The 20280-nt window shown below is 62.9% G+C and overlaps 1 protein-coding gene across 2 annotated transcripts; it reads left to right on the forward strand.

Annotated features, from left to right (window-relative positions):
• The first annotated feature begins 1686 nt into the window (after positions 1-1686).
• SIK1 (salt inducible kinase 1) lies at positions 1687-13303 on the forward strand. 2 transcript variants are annotated; one of them, XM_036238121.1, is made up of 14 exons: positions 1687-1787; positions 2772-2942; positions 3411-3527; positions 5856-5919; positions 6125-6286; positions 6436-6560; positions 6655-6778; positions 7355-7575; positions 7840-7989; positions 8427-8549; positions 8674-8881; positions 9435-9704; positions 10299-10530; positions 10979-13303. In XM_036238121.1, the coding sequence occupies exons 2-14, from the start codon at positions 2784-2786 to the stop codon at positions 11361-11363; spliced, it is 2340 nt and encodes a 779-aa protein (XP_036094014.1). In that variant the 5' UTR covers positions 1687-1787; positions 2772-2783; the 3' UTR covers positions 11364-13303. The 2 variants fall into 2 exon arrangements, with proteins under 2 accessions (XP_036094014.1, XP_015998976.2); XM_016143490.2 differs by lacking the exon at positions 1687-1787 and adding an exon at positions 2257-2402.
• The last annotated feature ends 6977 nt before the right edge of the window (positions 13304-20280 follow it).

Genomic DNA, 20280 nt, shown 5'->3' on the forward strand with positions numbered 1-20280 from the left:
GAGACTGTCTTGAATCATTTGATCACATCTGTGTGGTTTGTTTCCCTTTGTAACCTGTGCAAAGCATGGAGACTAGAAATCTGAAAAGAAATCACAGATTCCAGAAGGAAGCACAGCCTCCAGGGGCCGAGGATGCAGACGGCAACCAGAGACACCCCGGCAGAGGCAGTGGGGGGCAGATCCGCAGGCAGGCCTGGAGGAGCCCCTCTGGGAGAGTCGGCAGCCGTCCTGAGGTCAGCCTCTTCTTCTGCCCTGTCAGAGGACTTGAAGCCCAGGCTCCGCCCAAGGCTGGGGGCTGGCCACAGCCCACGCAGGGCTGCTAGGGACCCTCTCTGGGAAGGCATCTTCAGCTTTCTGGGCTGCAGTTTTTACTCAGTGCTGACAAACTGTTTCCAAACAGCCAGCCAGGTGTTCGCAAACACCTAACCGTCTTTGGCAAGGCTTGGGCTAGCCCTGAGGCGGGGGGATGGGAGAGGGTGGAGGAGCTGGTTTGCTGGATGTCACCTGGATGAGTCTGAGGAAAGCTTAAGTCACAGCAGAAGGGGCGGCATTTGAATGCATTCAGGTCTCTGATTTCTCCATTCCATGTCTTATTCTCCTAGGGACAGTTGGATTGGCAGGGTCCTCAGATGGGGAGAAAAGGGGCAATAAAACTATTCAGCTGGAAGGAAGTAGAAATTCTTGCTGGAAAACCTGGGACAGATAATGAGGACACTTTTGAAAGACTAAGGAAAACTTTGAGATCATCAGTTCCCCTGAAAGTCTTTTCCAAACAGATCAACTCACAAACCACCGCCCAGGAAGGGGGCAATGGGCCGGCCAGCCTGGATCAGGAGCCACGCAGGCGCGGGGCTGCCCCGGCCAGGCGCGCCACGTCTCCAGGCGCTGCCCACGCCCACACCACAGCCTCCCCTGCGCTTAACTCTTGCTCCCTATCCCCTTCTGTGAAATGGCATTTCAATTTAACAGAAGGAAACATGATCTAGGTTAGACGCAGAATTGAAATCCCAAACCGCTGCCTTCCTAATGTTTAAAAAATACCAGTCGCCATACCCTGTCATCCCTTAGAAAATGTTTGTTTTTTGATGAGGCATAAAGAACATAAAATGAACAGCCATACCAATGGAAATTGTCCCCCGCTGCCATTTTCACCCTATCTTCCTCTCCCCTCCAGTGCAGGCACAGCCACCAGGCACCTGAGGGGCACAGGTCTCACCTAACCGCTCCCCTGTAGCTCCGGGAAAACTTCGAGGTTGGCTGGTGGGACAAAAGTGACCAATACCATGGGACCTGCAAAGTGTCCACTGTCTCTAAGGGGTGAGGTACATTGTTGACCTCACCTCATTGGCCCTGTGTGTGTGTGTGTGTGTGTGTGTGTGTGTGTGCGGGGGGTGGGGGGCTCCCCCAAGGGCAGGGTCCTTCTACTGTCTGCACGCAGAGCACCCGGCCGGGCACTTGTTGAATGAATGCACAAGCAAATGAGCCATCCGCGCTCTGCTGAGGGTGTTGCTGGCCGGTTTCCGGTTCTCTGGTCCCAAGAACCCGAGGATCTGGAGACCTTGGTGAGCGGAATCCACTTCCGCCTGGACTTCCGGCCCTCTTAGGGTTGCCTTAGTCTCACTTGGCACTTTCCCTAATGTATCCAAGGTCGAGCACTTCCGACGGAAATTGCAGGACACATGTGACCTGTACCCTGATGATCGGACCATGGAGTAGAACTCAAAAAAGGACCCAGCTGTGCTGCACTTCGGGGGTTTTCGGAGCCGCCCCAGACCCAAGCCTCTTGGGTGGGTGTGACAAGAGGGGTACACGCGAAGGCGGCAGTGCGGGCGCGTGCAGGCGGAAGGGCTGCACCCCGGGACCCAAGCGTTACGCCGCCTGCAGCGTCCTCCGCACCCGGTAGGGGGCGCGCGCCGGTGGGAACGCAGGCGCGGGCGGACCTCGGGCCTTAGGCGCCCGGCGCCCCTGACGTCACCGCCCCGCGGTCGCCAGGGCGACGGCCTCATCAGCGCGCGCGTCAGAGCCGCCAGTCTCTTGGCAACGGCCCGATCTCCCGCTCTCCCTCCGCCTGGCGCTGGGCCGCGCGTCGCTCTGGCGTCAAAGCGACGTCAATGGGGCTGTATCAATCCGGCGCCGCGGCGGGGCGGGGCCGGCGGGGGCGGGCCGGGGGCGGGGCCGAGCCGGGCGGGGGCGGGGCCTGGGCGGGGCGGGGCGGCGGCGCGTGCGGCCGGGCGCGCGGCGCGGCCTCAGAGCTGACATGCGGCGCGGCCCGGCCGGCGGCGGCAGACACGGTGGCTGTGGCGACCCGAGCGACAGGCGCCTCAGCAGCGCGAGCGGCCGAGCGGCCGGCAGGGCCCGCGGGGCGAGCGGCGTCCGGCCTCGGCGCTCCGGGGGTGGCGGAGGTGAGGCGGGCGCGGCGCGGCGCGGCGCGGGCTCCGGGCTCCGGGCTCCGGGCTCCGGGCTCCGGCGGCCCCGCGGGTGCGCGCGCGAGGGTCGCGGCCGGGGCGCCGCCGCCGGCTTCCCTTTGTTGTGGGCGGCGGGGTGGCCCACGCGCCGCGGCCCGGGGTCCCGGGTCCCGCACGGAGCCCGCGGCGGGAGCGGGTCCGCACGCCGCGCGGGGTTCCGATGGAGACCGGCGCGGGGGCGCGTCCGCCGGCCTCGGGGCGTCCCGGGCCGGAGCGGAGCCGGGCGCGGGGCGGGCGCGGGCCCGCGGACCTCGCGCAGGGGTCGGCGCGGGCCGGGCCGGCGCTGAGCGCTCGCGGCGTCCGTAGGTGCCCGGAGCCATGGTGATCATGTCGGAGCTGAGCGCGGCCCCGGCGGCGGGCGCGGGCCAGGGCCAGCAGAAGCCCCTCCGCGTGGGCTTTTACGACATCGAGCGGACCCTGGGCAAGGGCAACTTCGCGGTGGTGAAGCTGGCTCGGCATCGAGTCACCAAAACCCAGGTGCGTGGAGTGGGGCGGCGGCACCGACCTGGGGAGGGGGCCCCTGCCCGGGGGCAGCCAGCCGGGCGCGATCCCTGCCTGAGGGTCCATCGTCTGAGGTCTGAGCGCTGACGGTTTTTTGTTTGGTAAAGGGGGAAAAAAGCTTTATATCATGATTTGGCATAATTTGTACAGATTTTAGGGGACAGCAAAAGCATAATGACCGTATAACCCAGGGTGCAGCGCTCTCAGATCCGGAGCTAACGCCCCACACGCTGACCTGCGGGGACTTTCGGGAGTTTATTAACTGGCCATTTTAAATAGTGTTAATGGATACTTTGGTTATTTTCCCCACCAACTTCTTGTGATTTCTTGGGGGAGACAAAGTGTTTTTAGATATTAACCTGGAGATGAAATGTGTAAATTAGATTAAGTGAGAAAATTTTTTTTAAAAAAACAAAACATCCTTTTTCTTTTGCAAATCTGCAGGTTGCAATAAAAATAATCGATAAAACACGCCTAGATTCAAGCAATTTGGAGAAAATATATCGTGAGGTTCAGATCATGAAGCTTCTGAATCATCCTCATATCATAAAGCTTTATCAGGTAAGAACTCGAGTTTGCCTGTCGCCCAACAACGTAAGAGAAGGTTGTCCTCCGTGTGTACGCGGGACTGAGAAAGTAGATTAATCTCTGTAAGTGGTGCAGATGTATTTACAGTATACCCTTGCCTTTGGGTCGTAGTGGAGATTTGCTTCATGAAAACTTTATTCAATAATATAATTTGTTCTGGTTTGAAATGTGTAGAGGACGATGTTACCAGGCCTATGTGTTGCTCCAAGTCGGGCATTTAGTGTAGGACAAATTCGAGTGAAACTAGACACTTCCGCCTTTGCAGATAATTATTAAACTTTCAAACCAGCTTCTCTTACCAGTTTTTAAAAACCTATCTTTGCAGAGGCAGCAGTGACCATTTGTCTTCCCTATTTAAACTCTTCCGTCAAAAACGGGGAGATGAGAATACTTTTGCCCTGTTGAGAGAAGGAGCTTGTCATTTAATCCGCATTAGGACCAGTCTGTCTATTGGTTTGTTTTGCGACTTTATTTTTGTTCTGTTGAAACTAATAAATTATATCTTTGGAAAATAAGTGCTGGTTTAGTTAGGACAGCAAAGTAATCTCTTACTTGGCTGACCACTTCTGCGAGGACAAAGCAAGTCTAGTACAGGAGAGCAAGTTCTTTGCGAACGCTCGGTCTTCGTCCAATTGTGTTGGCTGATGACTCTCAGGAGACCCGGAGAGTCTGAAACGAACATGGAACCGTGTGTGTGTTTGTGCAGTTGGCGGGGCGAGGTGCCCGGTGAGGTGGGAGGGGGCTGCACCTGAAAAGGACCCCACGCGAGGCCCTTCTGCGCGGTTAGAGCAGAGGCAGCCGTGGACCCGTCGGGCTCGTGTTTCCACCACGACGGTCCACTCCGCGTCCCTCAGTGCGCCACTCACATCACGTGCTCGCCGGCTCCTGTTTTGTTTCTGTTGTCATTTGTCAGTTGTCGTCTCGATCAGAAGTTTCCTCCCCGGTCACTGATGTCAGTGCCTGAGAAATGCGCCCGGCCTGTTTCCGCAGGAGTGGGCTGGCCCCGCTCTGTTTGTGACCGTGCTGGAGGGATGAGCCAGAGCACGGCTTCCTCGTCCTGTCCCCCGCTGGTCCACTTAGCGACGCCTTGCCCGCGTGGGCCCAAGTTCAGTCTTTCCTGGGGCGCATTTCCCCCTGGCTCTGTGTGCTGCTTTAACTGTGTGGGAGATGCAGGATGTGGGGGGCAGCGGCGAGTGTTGATACCGTGGCTCGGACACCGGAGTCTGGTTTTCATCCAGCTGGCCCAGGCCCAGAACCTGGGTGAGGCGCTGAGCTCTTTCCTTGAGGTTTTTTTAAACATAAAACATATTCATTCTTCAGTCTCTCTCCGTCGCATTTCTTCATTGAGAGAGGCGTGAACTGTAGTCATCGGCTTTGTCACTGTTGTGCACATCGAGGGCGGGGGCAGCAAAATTCCAGCTCAGCTGCTCGGTGCCCGCATTTCTTTTCAGATTAGGGCTCGAAGCAGTTGTCTTTAACGTATCTTTTTTTTTTTTTAAGAATAACTGTATTTCAAGCCCTGATGACAGCTTTTTCTGTAAGAATATGTCATTTCCCTGTCTCCCTCTGAACAGAGTTAGCTTCGCTCCTTTCAGTACCAAAGATCTGAATTTCACCTTGTTTCTTAGTTAAGTTTATAACTCCTTTAACATTTTTTTCGATAGTGACATAAAATTCTCAATCGATAAGGGGAACTTTAAGGTGTGCCTGGCGTTAACCGTTGCTATTGACACATGCGGAGTCGTTGCCAGCACAAAGAGCAGGCTAGTGCAGCTTACCTGGCGAGGCCGGCTTCCCGCGGCCTAGTTAATCATGCCGCTGAGGCACGCGGGGTCAGAGGATCTGCTGTCTGTCACCCAGCTGTGCGGCCTTTGGGCTGAGTGATCCGTCGGCCTGCTAGCCTTCTAGAAAAAAGCCCCCGCGGCGCCCTGGAGACCGCTGTGCCTTCTGTAGCCTCCGGCTCGTCCAGCCGGGTGAGGCAAAGTGAGTTATTGTCTGTAACATTTATTTTATATTCCTCTTCTATGATACAGAATTCTGATACATGTGGGCCTTTTTTGAGAGTAAGGACATATAAGGATAGGCAGTCTAGTGAGTAATCCATTCCGGTTTTTAAAAACTCTTTCCGAATAGGAATCCCCTTATTTCCTTCCGTATTGCAGAAGTTTTTCTTCTCTTTCCTTTCCTCAAAGAGCGCACTCATCCTGGGGAAGTGAACGACGCCCTGGGGTCCCGGAGGAGTACTCGCAGCGTTGGCCTGCGTCTTTTCATGCGGTTCCATGTTACGTCTTTGTTTTTTAGGTTATGGAAACAAAGGATATGCTCTACATTGTCACCGAATTTGCAAAAAATGGAGAGATGTTTGGTAAGCCGCACCTTATCACCTGTTAACAACAAGTGGTGCTCAGGTGTCAGGAGCTGCCCTGCGGGGTTTGGGTCTCCCCACTCTCACATTCCACAGCGTTCTCGAGCCGTGCGCTTGACAGTGGCAGCCTTGTGGGCGGGGGGCGCCAGCTCGTTTGTCACTCCTCAGACTGTTCGGGGTGCCAGCTAGTTTTGTCACTCCTCAGACTACTTGACCTCTAACGGGCACCTGCGTGAGAGCGAGGCACGGGAGAAATTCTGGCAGATCCTGTCGGCTGTGGAGTACTGCCACAGCCATCACATCGTGCACAGGGACCTCAAGACCGAGAACCTGCTGCTGGACGGCAACATGGACATCAAGCTGGCAGGTGGGGGTCGTGCTGCGCCAGGAAGTGCTGCCCGGGGGGCGTGGGGGGGCACGTGCACGTGACGGTCCCTGCCCTTTGTGCGCACAACTGTGACACGCGGCCCCCGTCATGTCCGCCATGACTACATCATTTCTTTCTTCATCTTTCAGACTTTGGATTTGGGAATTTCTACAAGTCGGGAGAGCCTCTATCCACGTGGTGCGGGAGCCCCCCGTACGCGGCCCCGGAGGTGTTCGAGGGGAAGGAGTACGAAGGCCCCCAGCTGGACATCTGGGTAGGCACCGCGAGCGTCGTGCGTGGCGGGCGCGGCGCGGCGGGCGCCCGGTCGGGCCGCACCGGCGCTGACCGTGCCGTCTGGTTGTCGGCAGAGCCTTGGCGTCGTGCTGTACGTCCTCGTCTGCGGCTCCCTCCCCTTCGACGGGCCCAGCCTGCCCGCGCTGCGGCAGCGGGTGCTCGAGGGCCGGTTCCGCGTCCCCTTCTTCATGTCTCGAGGTAGGTGTGAGCCCAGCCTCCTGCCGGGCGGGGACCGCGGGACTTTGGGCAGCGGGGGAGAGGAGGCGTTTCCTGAAATGCCGGGTGACTCTCATCTGAGTCTGCCGTCAGGTCCGTGAGTCAGGCCCGTGCTGCCGCGCGGTGTTTACCAGGGGCCTGCAGGAGACACGCAGCCTGCAGGGCGAGTTCCCAGGGCCCCGCTCGTGGGGCGGCAGGCGCCTTCCTGTGAGGGCGTCTCGGGGCGGCTGAAGGCCTGGCGTCTGGAGTCCCCGCCCGGGGCCCCGTCACCTACTCTGCGTGCACACTTCGCTCGTCCGTGTGACTCGCTGGGCGCGGGCGGGCGTGGCACAGAACAGGCGTTTGAGGGGTCTCTGCACGTCTGTCAGGCGGACTGTCTCCCCGGAGGCCCGCCCCTCCATGGGAGGCTCTCTGTGGTGGCTTCAGGACAGTCACTCACCCGTTTGCCCGCCCAAGGGGAACCTCGCCCCTGCAGGGTGGCTGTGGGAGCCTGGGTGCGGTGCAGGGCACGCCCACAGGCTGCCTGCCCAGGGCTAAGTGTGCCCCCCTCTCCCGCAGACTGCGAGGCGCTGATCCGGCGCATGCTGGCGGTGGACCCCGCCCGGCGCATCGGCATCGCCCAGATCCGGCAGCACCGCTGGATGCAGGCCGGGCCCGCCCCACCACGCGCCAGCCCCGCGGGCCCTGCGCTCAGCTGCAGCTCCAGCCTGGGCGGCTACGACGAGCAGGTGCTGGGTTTCATGCAGACCCTCGGCGTGGACCGGCAGAGGACCGTGGAGGTGGGCGCCGTGCTCGGCATCGGTGGGGAGGCACAGGGGCTGGGGGCGGCCTCGTTGGGAAGAGAGGCTCTCGCCAGTCCAGTCCCAGTGGGAGCACGGGCTAATTTAAGGGAAAGCTTCTCTAAAAGACATTCTCGGTCACCTGAGAATAACCCTGGGAATGGCCTGGTCAGGGGACCTCGGGCACTCAAGACATCCAAGGCCTGCCCGCTCTGATGTCCTCTCGTTGGGGCTGGCGCTGACCTGCTTCTCCGCACCTCCCAGTCACTGCAGAACAACAGCTATAATCACTTCGCGGCCATCTACTACCTCCTCCTGGAGCGCCTGCGGGGCCCCCGCGGCTCCCCGCCCTTGGCCCGGTCCGGCCCGGCCCTGCAGCAGAGGCCCAGAAGCGCCGACCACAGCGCCGTGGAGGTGAGCGGGTCTCCTTCTAAAGCCCGCCCCTGTCCCTGCCGTGGATCGTGTCCCCAGGGTGGGAGTCCCTCGCTTGGATGTGTGCAACGAGATGCAGGCTGAGGCCACTGGCCCCAGGTCACATCCCCCTGCCCATTAAGCCCCAGGGGCGTTTCCAGGTGATCCTTAGGTCAGAAGCTACGTGGAGAATAGGGAATGCTGGCCACTCTGTCGGGGGTCAGGCCCTGCCTGCGTCCACTTGTTGCTGACTGTCCTCGGTGCCGCTCTCTGCCTCCTTCGGTCACCTCTACACGGCACCACCTCAGAGGGAGCGCAGTGTCCTGAGCTTGGTCAGCTAGGGGCTGACATCGGCACCAGAGCGAAGCCAGCTCAGCTGTTCTCGCAGCATCTCCCGAGCTGCCTCCCCGATGACGCCTGTCCCCCTCTGCCGTCCACAGGCGTCTCAGGAAGGCCCCCCCGGTGATGCTCTCCGGTCCCCGCTGCTGTGCCCGCAGCCCCAGGCCCTGGGCCAGTCCATCCTGCAGGCCGAAATGGACTGCGAGCTGCACAGCTCGCTGCAGGTGTGTGGGCCTCTGCCCTGGGCGGCGTCCGGGGCAGGGCTTGTCTCATTCCCAGTGGTGGGGACGACCCGTGCCCCAGCCCCCCCGGGGCCCCAGGTCACTGGCTCATGTCCACCGCCCGCAGCCCTTGCTCCCCCCCGTGGACGCCGGCCTCGGCGGAGTGCTGCGGCATCGCTCGGTCTCCCCCAGTGGCCTGCTGGACACGACCGTCAGCGAGGAGGCCAGGCAGGGCCCGGAGGAGGAGCGGGAGGCGCAGAGGCCCCTGCCCGGTGGCTCGGGCCGGAGGCACACGCTGGCCGAGGTCTCCGCCTTCTCCCCGTGCACACCTCCGTGTAAGTGTCCCGCGGGCCGCAGGGCGGCCTGGTGAGCGGGTCGTGGTCAGGGCTGCGAGGGGCTGACGGGAAGAGCGCCGTTTCCGCTGGGCGGTCTCATCACAGTTTTCGGATCTGCCGTTGGTTTAAGCCCTGGAGCCACAGGGATTTCACACTTAGACACCCCATGAGGTTGTTTGTTGGGGACGCTGGGGTTTAGTTGTCCCCAGGTGCTGGGGGGGCAGGGCCTCACCCCAGGCCCTGGGTCGGCTCCACCGATCACCTGCAGCCCGGCCCCTATGCGGGCTGGCTGTCGCGGCTCCCGGCCTCCGGTGGCCTCTGGCTGTCATGGACCCCCACCTCCGCAGGGTAGAGGGTAGAGACGGGGTGGCCGGTACAGCTGTCTGCCCTTCAGCGGGGCGCGAGGGCTGTCTGAGGGCTTGGGCACCACCGCAGTGGGCATGGGGCGGGTGGCAGAGCCAGTTCCTCTCCCGTGAAAACCGCTGGGTGCCGGCGGGTCGCATCGGCCTTGGGGAGCGTGAGGGCCCTCCAGGCACACCTGCTCTTTCTGCAGGTGTAGTCATCTCCTCGGCCAGTCCTTCGGAAGGCACCAGCTCTGACAGCTGTCTGACCTCAGCAGGCGACAGCCCAGCGGGGCTCAGTGGACGCCTGGGCGCCCAGGGGCTGGTGGGCACCTGCTCCCCTCTCAGACTGGCCTCGCCGCTGCTAGGGGCCCAGTCCGCCACCCCGGTGCTGCAGGCTCAGGGGGCCCTGGGAGGAGCCGTCCTGCTCCCCGTCAGCTTCCAGGAAGGCCGGAGAGCCTCGGACACCTCACTTACGCAAGGTGACTTCCTCTTCCCTTCCACCTCCCCCGGGAGATGCTGTGTGTGTCCCCGGAGGGCGTCCGTTTGTTCATAATGGCGGCGGTCCCCCTGTTCTCTAGCTGGGTCTGGGTCGGGTAGCAGTCAGTGCCCTCAGGCCTGGACAACTTGATCACCTGAAACAAAGTCACCTGGCCCTTGGTAGCTGGTCTTAGAAGCCCAAAGACACGCAATGCCAGGCAGCAGCTGTTGACCTGGAAGAGGGTCGGGGTCAGAGGGGACCCTCCCATGCTGCCCCGGTCTCCGGGGGTGTGGGGGTGGGACGCACCTCCCCCTAGTCCCATGGCGCTGGCTGTGCCCTTCCTTCTTGAGTGGTCTGTGGTCTGCCTGACACGTGCCTGTTCTGTGTTGGAACTGCTGCCCCCAACCAAACCCCAAAAGAGGATGACCTCCTAGCCCCAGGGCGAGGCGGGGTTGCGAAAAGCGATTGGGTGGCCGGGGAGCGCCGGGGCGCCGCGGGAAACCCACCTCCCCACGTCCCGTGCCCGTCTCCACGCACTGCCCGCCCCTGGGCCGGGGGCCGGAGGTTCACAGCCCACCTGCGCTTGCCCCCCCAGGCCTGAAAGCCTTTCGGCAGCAGCTGAGGAAGAGCGCGCGGACCAGAGGGTTTCTGGGCCTGAACAAGCTCAAGGGGCTGGCTCGCCAGGTGTGCCAGGCCTCCCCCAGCCGGGCGGCGCGGGGCGGCCCGAGCGCCCTCCAGCTGCCCGCGCAGAGCCTGGGCCTGCACAGCGGCGGGGCCGGCGGCCAGGAGGGCCGGGGCCTGCTGCAGGACGTGCTGCACCAGCAGAGGTAGGTCCGCCCGCGCCCGGCCCCGCCGCCTCGGCAGCACGCGGTGCAGCCCCGTCCCTGCAGCTCCCCTCTTCTCGTGGGGTCGGGTGGGTGCATCTCCCTGCCCCCGAGCGGGGGGACCTGTGGGGCCGCGCTCCCCGCAGATGGTGGCAGGGGTGGGGAGCGGGCAGGTTCTGTCACTCGGAAGCCTGCGGGTGGGGACGGAGGGGGCAGTGGGCAAAAACGTCCAGCCTGGCCGGCGCTGCGCTGCGGAAGAGCGCGACGGGGAGTGGGGGCGCCAGGCGTCGCCCGGGGCTAGTCGTGCGCGGCGCTGCGTGCGCCGAGCAGCTCCGCCGGCCGTGCCCTGGGCGTGGACGCCACGTAGTGTCTGAGCTGGCCAGGTGGGACTGTCAGGAGAGGCAGCGGGCGGAGCCGGAGGTGACCCGTCCCGTCCCGTCCCGTCCCCCAGGTTGCTCCAGCTCCAGCACCACCCAGCGGCCCCGCCCAGCTGCCTGCAGGCCACCCCGCCGCCCCCCGCCCCGCTGCTCCTGGCCCCCTGCGACGGCACCCTCCTCGTGTCCGGACTCCAGAAGGAGCTGGGGCTGGGGCCCTGCCCGCTGCTGCCGCCCCGCCTGCTGCAGGCGGGGGTCTCCCCGGTGGCCTCGGCGGCCCAGCTCCTGGACGCGCACCTGCGCATCAGCGCCGCCTCGGCCCCGCTGCCTGCCGCCTCGGCCCTGCAGCCGCACTTGGCCATGCTGCCCCTGGGCTTTGACCCCATGGGGCTGCCTCAGGGGGACTGCGAGAGGGAGGACCTGACCTCCGGCCAGCTGGGCACATTCGTCCTGGTGCAGTGAGGGACACGGCCCGCCGCCCTCCGCCCACTCGGGCCGCCGACTCCTCGAAGCAATAACCTCAGAGTATGTGAAGACACTTCCGGACTCAAAGCCAATAACTTCCTAGAAGCAAAACAAGCAATACGTTCGGTGTTTCAGCTTTTTTAGTTTATTTTTATTTCCTCCTTGCACTGAGCAACTGCTGCCATGAGTGGAGACTGAAAAGTTTCTGAAGAAAAATAATAACTGAGGGTGAGGCGTGGGGCGGGCGGCCGGGGAGGGAGGCGGCGGGAGCGGCTGAGACGTGGCCCGCGGGGCCGGCTCCCCTGTCGCTGGCGTCGGGTCACGGAGGGCACTGCCTGGGACAGAGCCACGGGGAGCCCCGCGCCTGCGAGCGCCTGGGCCCGTGCTCTGCTGCGTGCGCGCACTGAGCGGGAGCCTCTTCATTTACGTTCTCCCCTTCTGGAACATTTATGCTTCAGACGAAAGCTGTGAACTTTCTGCTTTACGTATCAGTTTTTAAAACGCTCTAACAGCCAGCCCCAGGGAAGGTAATCCGCAAATGTTTGGAATTCTCTCCCCCGAAGTCAGCACCCAGAAGGTCGTTCTCCTCGGAGGTGAGGAGCTTTGCAGACTGCCGCAGTCCGGCTCCAGGCTTCGAGGGCAGGACCGCGAGGGGCGGCTGCTGCGGGGCGGGCTCGGCCCACCCCGTCGTGGAGCCGGGGGGTCTCCTGCCGCTTGTCTTATTTCCGCTGCTAAGTTTTTATGCATTTCATTATCAGGGTCCAAAACGAACAGCTGGCTCTGAGGGAACGTGCAATACGCCGAGGCCGGACTGGGAACTGGGACGGGCAGGCGGTCAGGGTCACGGCTGGGGCCCCGGGCGGCAGCCGACCCGCCCTCGCTGGGTGCAGCCTGCGGCCCCACTTTAGCCCAGGCCCCCCGTTAGGCTTTCGTTCAAGAAAATGAGAAGTGAGGTCAGTGTTCAGGCTTTGCTCCTTTTCTAAAGCAAATACTGTATATGTGTATAAATAGGAGACAGATAGACACTACTTATTTTTTATATTTTTTACTACACCTTTGTGATCCCGGTTTAAATTCTCCTCTGGTAATGTTACGAAGCACCGACACCGGGTCCGTGTGCAGAGAGGCAAGGTGCGTCCTTACCTGGCAGGTAGACTCAGGTGGGTCAGAGGCCCTGGAGTGACGGGGCAGCCGGCCGGCACAGCCCTGCACCCCGGGCGCCGTCCGCTCCCGGGGCTCTCACCTGCATTGCTCGGCAGGAGACGGCCAAGGGGAAGGGGGTCGTTCGGAAAAGCCAAAGACGGCCGTCTCGGGGGTGGGCGGGCAGCAGCACGTGGCGTCCTGGCCCCTGCCACCTGGCGGGGCGCATGCCGCGCCTGCTGCTGCTGGCCCCCCCGCCGCCACCGCCGCTCTGCTGCCCAGGATGGGGCCAGAGGACTGTCCTTGCACCGGGCCTGGCCACAGAGACAACACCAAAGCCTCCGCCGACTCGCGGGGAAGGTTCGGGGCGAGCGCCCAGCGTCCCGGCCGGCCGGCCGGCCTCACGGAGATGGGGATCGATGCCCACAGAACCGGGGCCCCTCTGAAGCCCGCTCCTGCCAGCGCCAGAGACCCAAGGCCTCAGAACCATGACAAGCACTTTACTTTCACGGTGGCGTTCTTTCTCTTGCTGTAAGTCGCGCTGTGTGTCCTGTGAGGTGTGTGTGCGGCGTGCTTGACAGGTTTCTCGAGTGAGTGCAATGGCCCGTTCAAAGGCATTAGCGATCGGAGATGTGTCTGGGTTTGTTTTGTTTTGTTTTGTTTTTTACCATAACTGAATTATTTTATTTCTTATGTTCACATGAGATATGTATGCCAACTGATTAGTGGATGTATGTTTTTTAATTTAATATTTAAATAAAATATTTGGGGGAAAATCCTTGACTTTTCCCTCCGTCCGTGTGGGCGCGCCTTCCTTCCTAGCTGCTCGCAAGAGGCCCGGTCCGCTGGCCTCATCCCTGTTTCGGGTCTTAGGACCAGGCACCAAGGCCTGCATTCAGCCTCGCACAGGGTGCAGATGGCCACCCAGTGGCGGCGGGCGGTTGAGTGGTCGGGGCGCGGGCAGGGGCGGCCCAAGGCTGGACCCGGGCATGTGTGCGGGTGCCGTGGGTTCTCTGGCTCCTCCGGGGCAGGGCGGGCTCAGCCGTCCCACGCGGCTGGATCGTTCCCTCCTGGGCTCCGCTCACGCCCATGCCTTCCCCCGCGCAGTCCTCCGGGTCGTCCTGGGAGACTCGAAGCCTAACTCCTTCCTGGTCTCAGAGTTGGCTTTGCCACCTTCTGGCACCTTCTAGACCTCTCGTTAGGGTGGATGGGGCTGCTGAAAGAACAAAGGCTCCTCTTCATTTTGTACCTGACGAATATTTTTTGGTTTAAAAAAAATAAATAAAAAGGTCCTCAAGCTCTTCGCATCCAGTAGGATGCCCAGTACCACAGGAGCGTGAGCAGTGTCGGGACGGTGGAGGAACCGGACCCTCGGGCCCCGCCTGCGGGCGACAGAAGGCCACCCCCTTCTTAAACAGGGTCCGATCACCCGGCGGCCCCACCCAGCGGCCCGGGCCCGAGGGGTCGATGGCAGGGCCCCGGCGAGCACTCCTGCACCTGTGTGCGTGCGGCGTCAGTCATGGCAGCCCAGCGGTGGCCGCCACCCCCGAGCCGGGTCCGTGCTCACGGCGGAATGTCGTCCAGTCTTAGGGAGGAAGGCTGCTCTGACACCCACTGCCATGTGAGCCAGCCAGCAGAACGTCACGGGCGAGGCCCCACACGTGGTCCCAGTCAGGTTCGTAGAGACAAAGCCGAGGGGGGCGGAGGTCCCGCTGGGACCACGGGCCGTCCTGGCGTTGGAGGTGGCGACGGTGGCTCCGCAGTGGAGAGCAGCGTCCCTGAGCCGCGTGCTTAAGCCCGGTTCAGATGGGAGGTTTTACGTGGCTCTTACACAGCAGAAGGAGGTGGCCGGAGCGGGGGCGGTGGCCCCTCGTGGAGAGCCACGCTCAGGGCGCAGGGCCGAGCGTGGGGAGGCAGGGGCCGGGGCAGAGACCAGCAGTCACGTCCCCGGGGCAGCCTGTGAGGATTCCGGGCTGTTCCCCAGCCTGGGAATGACTGTGCTGGGCGGTGCCCCAGCACAGCCGATGGGTCTGGGAGCCCCACGGGACCCCGCGATCGTGGGAGGTGGCCCCAGCAGACACCTCATCTTCCCCAGGAGCCCCGGTGGTTAGGGCTGCTTGCTCGAGCACAGAGCTACGACACCTTACGTTGTGAGCTGCACGTGGCTCCTGGTGACCGAGGAGCTGCGAGGTAGCTCTGATGCACCCCGGAGGAGCTCGGCGACCCCCAGGGGTCCCCCGGCTGGCCCTGCTCGCTCGCACGTGGCCTGCAGAGCTGTCTGTGAGCACCGCCCTGGGTTGCTGTGGTGTGGAGGGCAGAGCCCAGGCTGTGGCATTGGCTGTGCAGACGAGGGGCAGTCCACTCACCGTCGGGGACGCAGAGCCTCGTGGACCAGGAGGGACTGACGGGCACCACCTCGGCTCCCCAGCTGGGCGGGCCGCCCTGGGGGCCTGTCGGGTGACGCCCTACCCCAAGGGCACCAGCAAACGGCTGTTAGCCAAGGGGCCCCGTGTCCGCCTGCTCGGTTGGCTCTTCTGGAATTCGTGATGCGTCATCGTCATCCTCATCATCACTGTTATTAACGCTCCTGAGAATCCTCAGCTGGGAGGTGGCGCCTGGCTCCGGGAGCCTCAGGGGCCGTGGGGCTCGAGGACGAGGTCGCGGGCCTGTCAACCTGCTCACACCCGTTTCCCATCCGGCAGACAAGGCGGGGGTGGGCCCAGCCGCGTGCTGGGGTCCTTCTGGTCCCCCCACCTGCGGCTCCCTCTGCCGCATCTCCGTGCCGCGGTGACGCACCTGCTGGGCATGTCGCAAGACGCTGACGCTGGACATGTCCGCTCCCGTTGGGGCGCGGCAGCCCCAGCGCGCTTTGGCACAGCCCTCTGCACGCGACCGCACACCCAGTGACGGGCGCCGGGACCTGAGAGTCTCCTCCCAGGCCCCCTGGTGAGACTCCAGGTACAGCCCGGAGCGGCAACTGCTGCCGCCCGAGCGGCTGGCTGCTCGAGTCCCGGCTAAGGCCAGGCGCGGCGGAGCCCCGGGCACCCGGCACACAAAGCCGCGGCCTGAGAAGGTGGCCGCAGGTGTCGGACACACCTGGGTTTGATCCCTGCTCTGCGGCTTCCTCGTCCTGTGACCGTGGCCAGCGACCACGCAGTGTGTTGGCTCTCTCGTTTTCAAGGTGGCCCACGTGACAATGCAATCTACCTCTGGGCTGTGCGAGTGGTGACTCCCGCGGGAACCACCCAGCATGCGCCTCGCGCGCAGTGGGCGCCCTGTGTCGTCACGGCCAGGAGGCAGGTCCCCTGTCTCAGTGTGTTCCCCTAAAGCTGCCCCGGGTGCCATCTGTGTCCTCGTCACCCAGGACTGGTGGCGCTTTCACTGCTGGGCTGGTGTGTGTGTGGCCTGCCTTCAGGAGGAAGTCTGAGGGCGCCCGGAACGTGGTTGCCCAGGAGTACAACGGGTTTCCGTGGGCGGGGGGCACGGGGACAGCGGAGACCGAGAGTGAGGGGCGTTCCGCTGGAGACGAGGCTCGCGGCGCTCGCTCACAGGGAGGAAGCGAGTCTCACTTATGAGGAACCTGCTTGTTTGGGGGGAAGAACAAGTGTCGGCCTCCTGGGTTTTCCTCCAGAGCGGCAGCCGGGTGTTTCCGCGGTCGGGGCAGGGTGCATGGCCGTCCTGCACGTGACCTTGGTCTCGGGAGGTCCCCGAAGTGGTAGATCCAGGGTGGAGAGTGCTTCCGGGCCCCCTGGGGCTTCCGAGGTCTGCCTCTGGGGGCACTGCCAGGGCTGAGAGAAGCGGAGGGAAGAGGGGGGCCTGGGCTCCAGCTCCGGACTGTGCTGCGCAGCTGGAGGGGGGCCCCTCACAGGCGCAGCTCCCCGGGGAACCCCGGGGGCCTCCACGTGACTCACTCCTCTTTAATTACCATTATCTCACTTATGCAAATGTGATTCTATAAGAAACAGAAAGGACTTAAGCTCTGCTCAGGAAGCCCAGGAGGCCAGCGCCCGGTCCCCATCCACCTTCGGTGGGCCGTGTGCTGGGACGAAGCCCGTGGCCCAGCCAGCCCCCCTCGACCCCTGCCAGGGCTTTGTTGTTACATCCAGGGGAAAGGTATTTTTCCTCCATCACGGAGCACGCCCACTTCTAGCAGACAAGGGGTTACGCGAATGGCCTTGGAGAGTCCCATGGCATTCAGGGGAGAAGACTGAGGGATGCAGGCCTGAGCCCCCGCAGAAACAGTGTACCCCCACCCTGCACCCCGAGCAGATCAGCCTGCTGAGGTGTGACTGACACACGGTGAAAGGCAGCGAGAGTAAGGAGTTCCGCGAGCTTCGCTCGGCCTGCGTGACCTCCACCGGCACCCGGCACGGCCTGTCACCCGAAGCCCCCAGCCCTTTGCGGCTGGCCCTTCCCGCCCTCCGGGCCCCAGGCAGCAGACGGCCTGCTTCCTGTCGCCGTGGACTGGTCTGGCTTTTCCGGTTTCCTGCGAATGGCCACACAGCGTGTCTCTCATCGCCACAGCGACAGGAGGCTCGTCCAGGGGCTGCGCGCGCCACGGCTCAGCCCCTCCGAGTGCCGTTCCGCGTGTGGACGGACCAGGCCGCCCACCCCCTCGCCCGTCGATGGGCGTCTGCGTCGTTCCCAGCTTGGGGCTGTCACCAGTGCTACCGCACGTTCGTGTGTGTCTGTGTGCGTGTGTGTCTCTGTGTGTGCATGTGTGTGTGCGCGTGCGTGTGTGCATGTGTGTGTGCGTGTGTGTCTGTGTGCGTGCGTGCGTGCGTGTGTCTGTGCGTGTGTGTGTCCGTGCGTGCGTGTGTGTGTGTCTGTGTGCGTGTGTCTGTGTCTGTGTGCGTGTGTGCGTGCGTGTGTGTGTCTGTGTCTGTGTGTGTGTGTCTGTGGTCGCGTTTTGTTTCTCTCGGGTGGTAGAGTTGGGAATGCAACGGCTGCACCGTATGGAAGGGCAGCTGTCACCTTTACAGAAGGGGCCGCGCCAGCTGCCGCCCCTCCACGCGGCAGGCGAGCGTCCGGCGGCTCCACGGCCCCGCCGGCCCGTGGTGGGGGCAGCAGGGCCCCCTCGCCAGCCCGGCCGGTCGTTTTGCATTCCCCTGAGGACTAGTGATGTCGAACACCTTTCATGTGCTTATCGGTCATTCTGTTTTTCAAGTTTATTTAAGTCTTTGACAATTTTCAATTGGGTTGTTTGAATTCTTACTGAGCCATAGAAGTTCTTTATTCTGCATATAAGTTGATTTGTTGTGTGTTTATGTGTGCATGTAGTGTATATACACATATTTGGACATATATATATACATGTGTGTAGATACATATACGTATACTTCTACATACATGCACACACACACGGAACGCTTCTCCCACGTGGCTTGCCTTTCACTAGAAGAGTGTAATTGAAGGTTTTAATTTTAATAAAGTCCAACTGGTTATTTATCCTTTAAAATCAGAGCTTTTGCGTCCTGTCTAAGAAATCCGTCTACCCCCATGTTGAGAAATCTGTCTGATCCCATATCAGATTCTAGGTTTGTACATTCGGCTTCTGTGTGTCTACATCTACGATCCATGTTGAGATTATTTTTGCGTGTGGTTTGGGACAGCAGTGGACTGTGCCCTGACTACCCCGCTCTGCCCCCATGGGGACGGGGCTGCAGCGCACGCCCCTCAGCCCTCTTCCCGGCGGTCGGGCCGTGGACCCGTGGCCACTCCGCACGTCAGGAGGCCGTGGACCTCAACGAAGCTGCCTGCCGTCCTCGCGTTTTGTGGAGCGGCGATCATATAAGGTTTATTTTTATGACAACAACAAAAATGACAGAAGTCTGAAAGCCACGAGCCAAGCGCAGCCTTAACCGAGGGGCGCAGGCCCCGAGACTCACTGAGGGCCAGCGAGTTCTCCTCCCCGTGAGCTCTGCGTCTGGCACGCGGGCCGCCCAGCCCACCCGCGGGGCCGGTCGGCGGCGGAGGCGGAGGCTCCCTTGCACGCCGCGCGCCTGGCCCGCCTGTCGCCTCCCAGGCTCGTCTTCTTCCCGCCTCGCGGATGACAGCAGCGTGTGCCCCGGGCTGCCTGGGGGCCGGCACGGGCAGGTGCAGGTGGAGAGTGGCTCGGGGATGCCCGGCAACACCAGCCGCTGCTGCTTGTCATTACGGAGCTCGTCCCTGTTGTTTGCAACCTGGATGCCAAGGTGTGCTTCAGCTCCTGCCGGGCGGGGACGGTAGAGCCCAGGAGCTCGGGGCTGGGGTGTCAGCCAGGCTGGCGGCGCCTGGCTCCCAGCCCTGGTCCCGGGACGTGCCCGCCGTCCCTCTCCTCATGCTGGGCAGACAGAAGCCCCTGCAGAGCAAACAGGGGAGAGAGGAGATTCTGGGGTGGGGACAGCCATCCGCACAGGCTCGGGGCCAGCCTCCCCGCTGTGTGGGCCGCCTGGGCCTCTGAGGTACAAAGCCTCCAGAGGCATGCCAGGGCTAGCCCAGCGCTCCAGCCGGCGGGATCCGGCCAGCTCGGCTACCCAGTGGGACTCCCTGGTGCAGGTTGATGGATGGATAGCAGAATAGGGGCCCGGCTGGCAGGGCCTGGATCCCCCCGACACGAGGGGCCCCCGGAGGGCCTGCCCGCCTGCTCCCCCGCCCCGAGCTGCAGGCGGGCTGTGCTGTAGCTCTCTGGGCCAGCATGCAGAAGACACTTAATGGGCGAGTTCCCGCTCCGTATGGGGTAGAATTAATTTTCCTGAAATAGGCGTGACAGCCCAGCAGTCTGCCCGCCTGGGCCAGGCAGCGCACGGTGCCTCTCACGGGCCCGCAGAGCGGGGCGCAGGGAGGGGCCAAGGCGGAGCTGACCTTGGAGGCCCCTGTGCTGGGGTGGTGTAAGGTCGCCTCTCCCCTCGCCTGGGCCCGTGGTGGCAGCTGGCATGGCGTGGCCCCTGCAGACATGCTGGTGCCCGTTCGTGAGGGAGCAGCCGCCCAGCACAGGGAGCAAGGAGGCCCGGAGGCCCGCCCGGCGCAGGGGCGTGGGCGCTGTGGGCCTTCCCCAGGCGGGGCTCGGTAGGCCGCATCCTTGCCACTTCCATTCCTGGGGCTCCCCCTCCGAGCTCCGAAGGCCCGGAGCCTCATCCGTTGGGGAGGCTGGAAGCAGAGGCTTTATCTCCACAGGGTCTTGTGGGGAGAGCTGAGGCCTCAGGGGTGAACTGTGGAGAGGGGCCGCAGGAGGCTGTGGCAGGACACGGGGCCCGCTCCCCGCTTCCTTCCCTCTTAGGAGGGCCAGAGGGCCCCTGGCGGCCGACCCGGAAGCTGCCTTGGCCCGACACTGGACGTGAGGCCCCTGTCCTAGAGTTCAGAGGTGGCAACCAGCAAGCGCCACCCCACCCAGCAGCCAGCCCCCTGGGACGTGTGGGCTCCCTGGGGTGGACCCCGTTCCCTGGAGCCCCTCTCCACGTCCAAGACGCCTGCCTAGGGCAGACCAGGAAGCGAGCCCTGTTTCTGATGGCATTTTCATTCACCCCTTCTTTGTAAGAAGGAGGGCATCGTGGGCAAGACTGTGCCCCCAAAATGATGTGTCACAGTCCTAAGCCTCGCGCCTGCAGGTGTGACCTGACGTTGCAGACACGGGGCGTCTGCAGGTGTGAGCAAGTTACCCTGCCGTCACTCGGAGGAGCCCTGCATCCGACAGGACCGGCGTGTGCACGGGATGCGTGTGCAGGAGCCCTGCATCCGACAGGACCGGCGTGTGCACGGGATGCGTGTGCAGGGATGACGCCGCGTGTGCACGCAC

This window comes from Rousettus aegyptiacus, unplaced genomic scaffold (assembly GCF_014176215.1).
Source record: "Rousettus aegyptiacus isolate mRouAeg1 unplaced genomic scaffold, mRouAeg1.p scaffold_m13_p_20, whole genome shotgun sequence".
Lineage (NCBI taxonomy): Eukaryota > Metazoa > Chordata > Mammalia > Chiroptera > Pteropodidae > Rousettus > Rousettus aegyptiacus.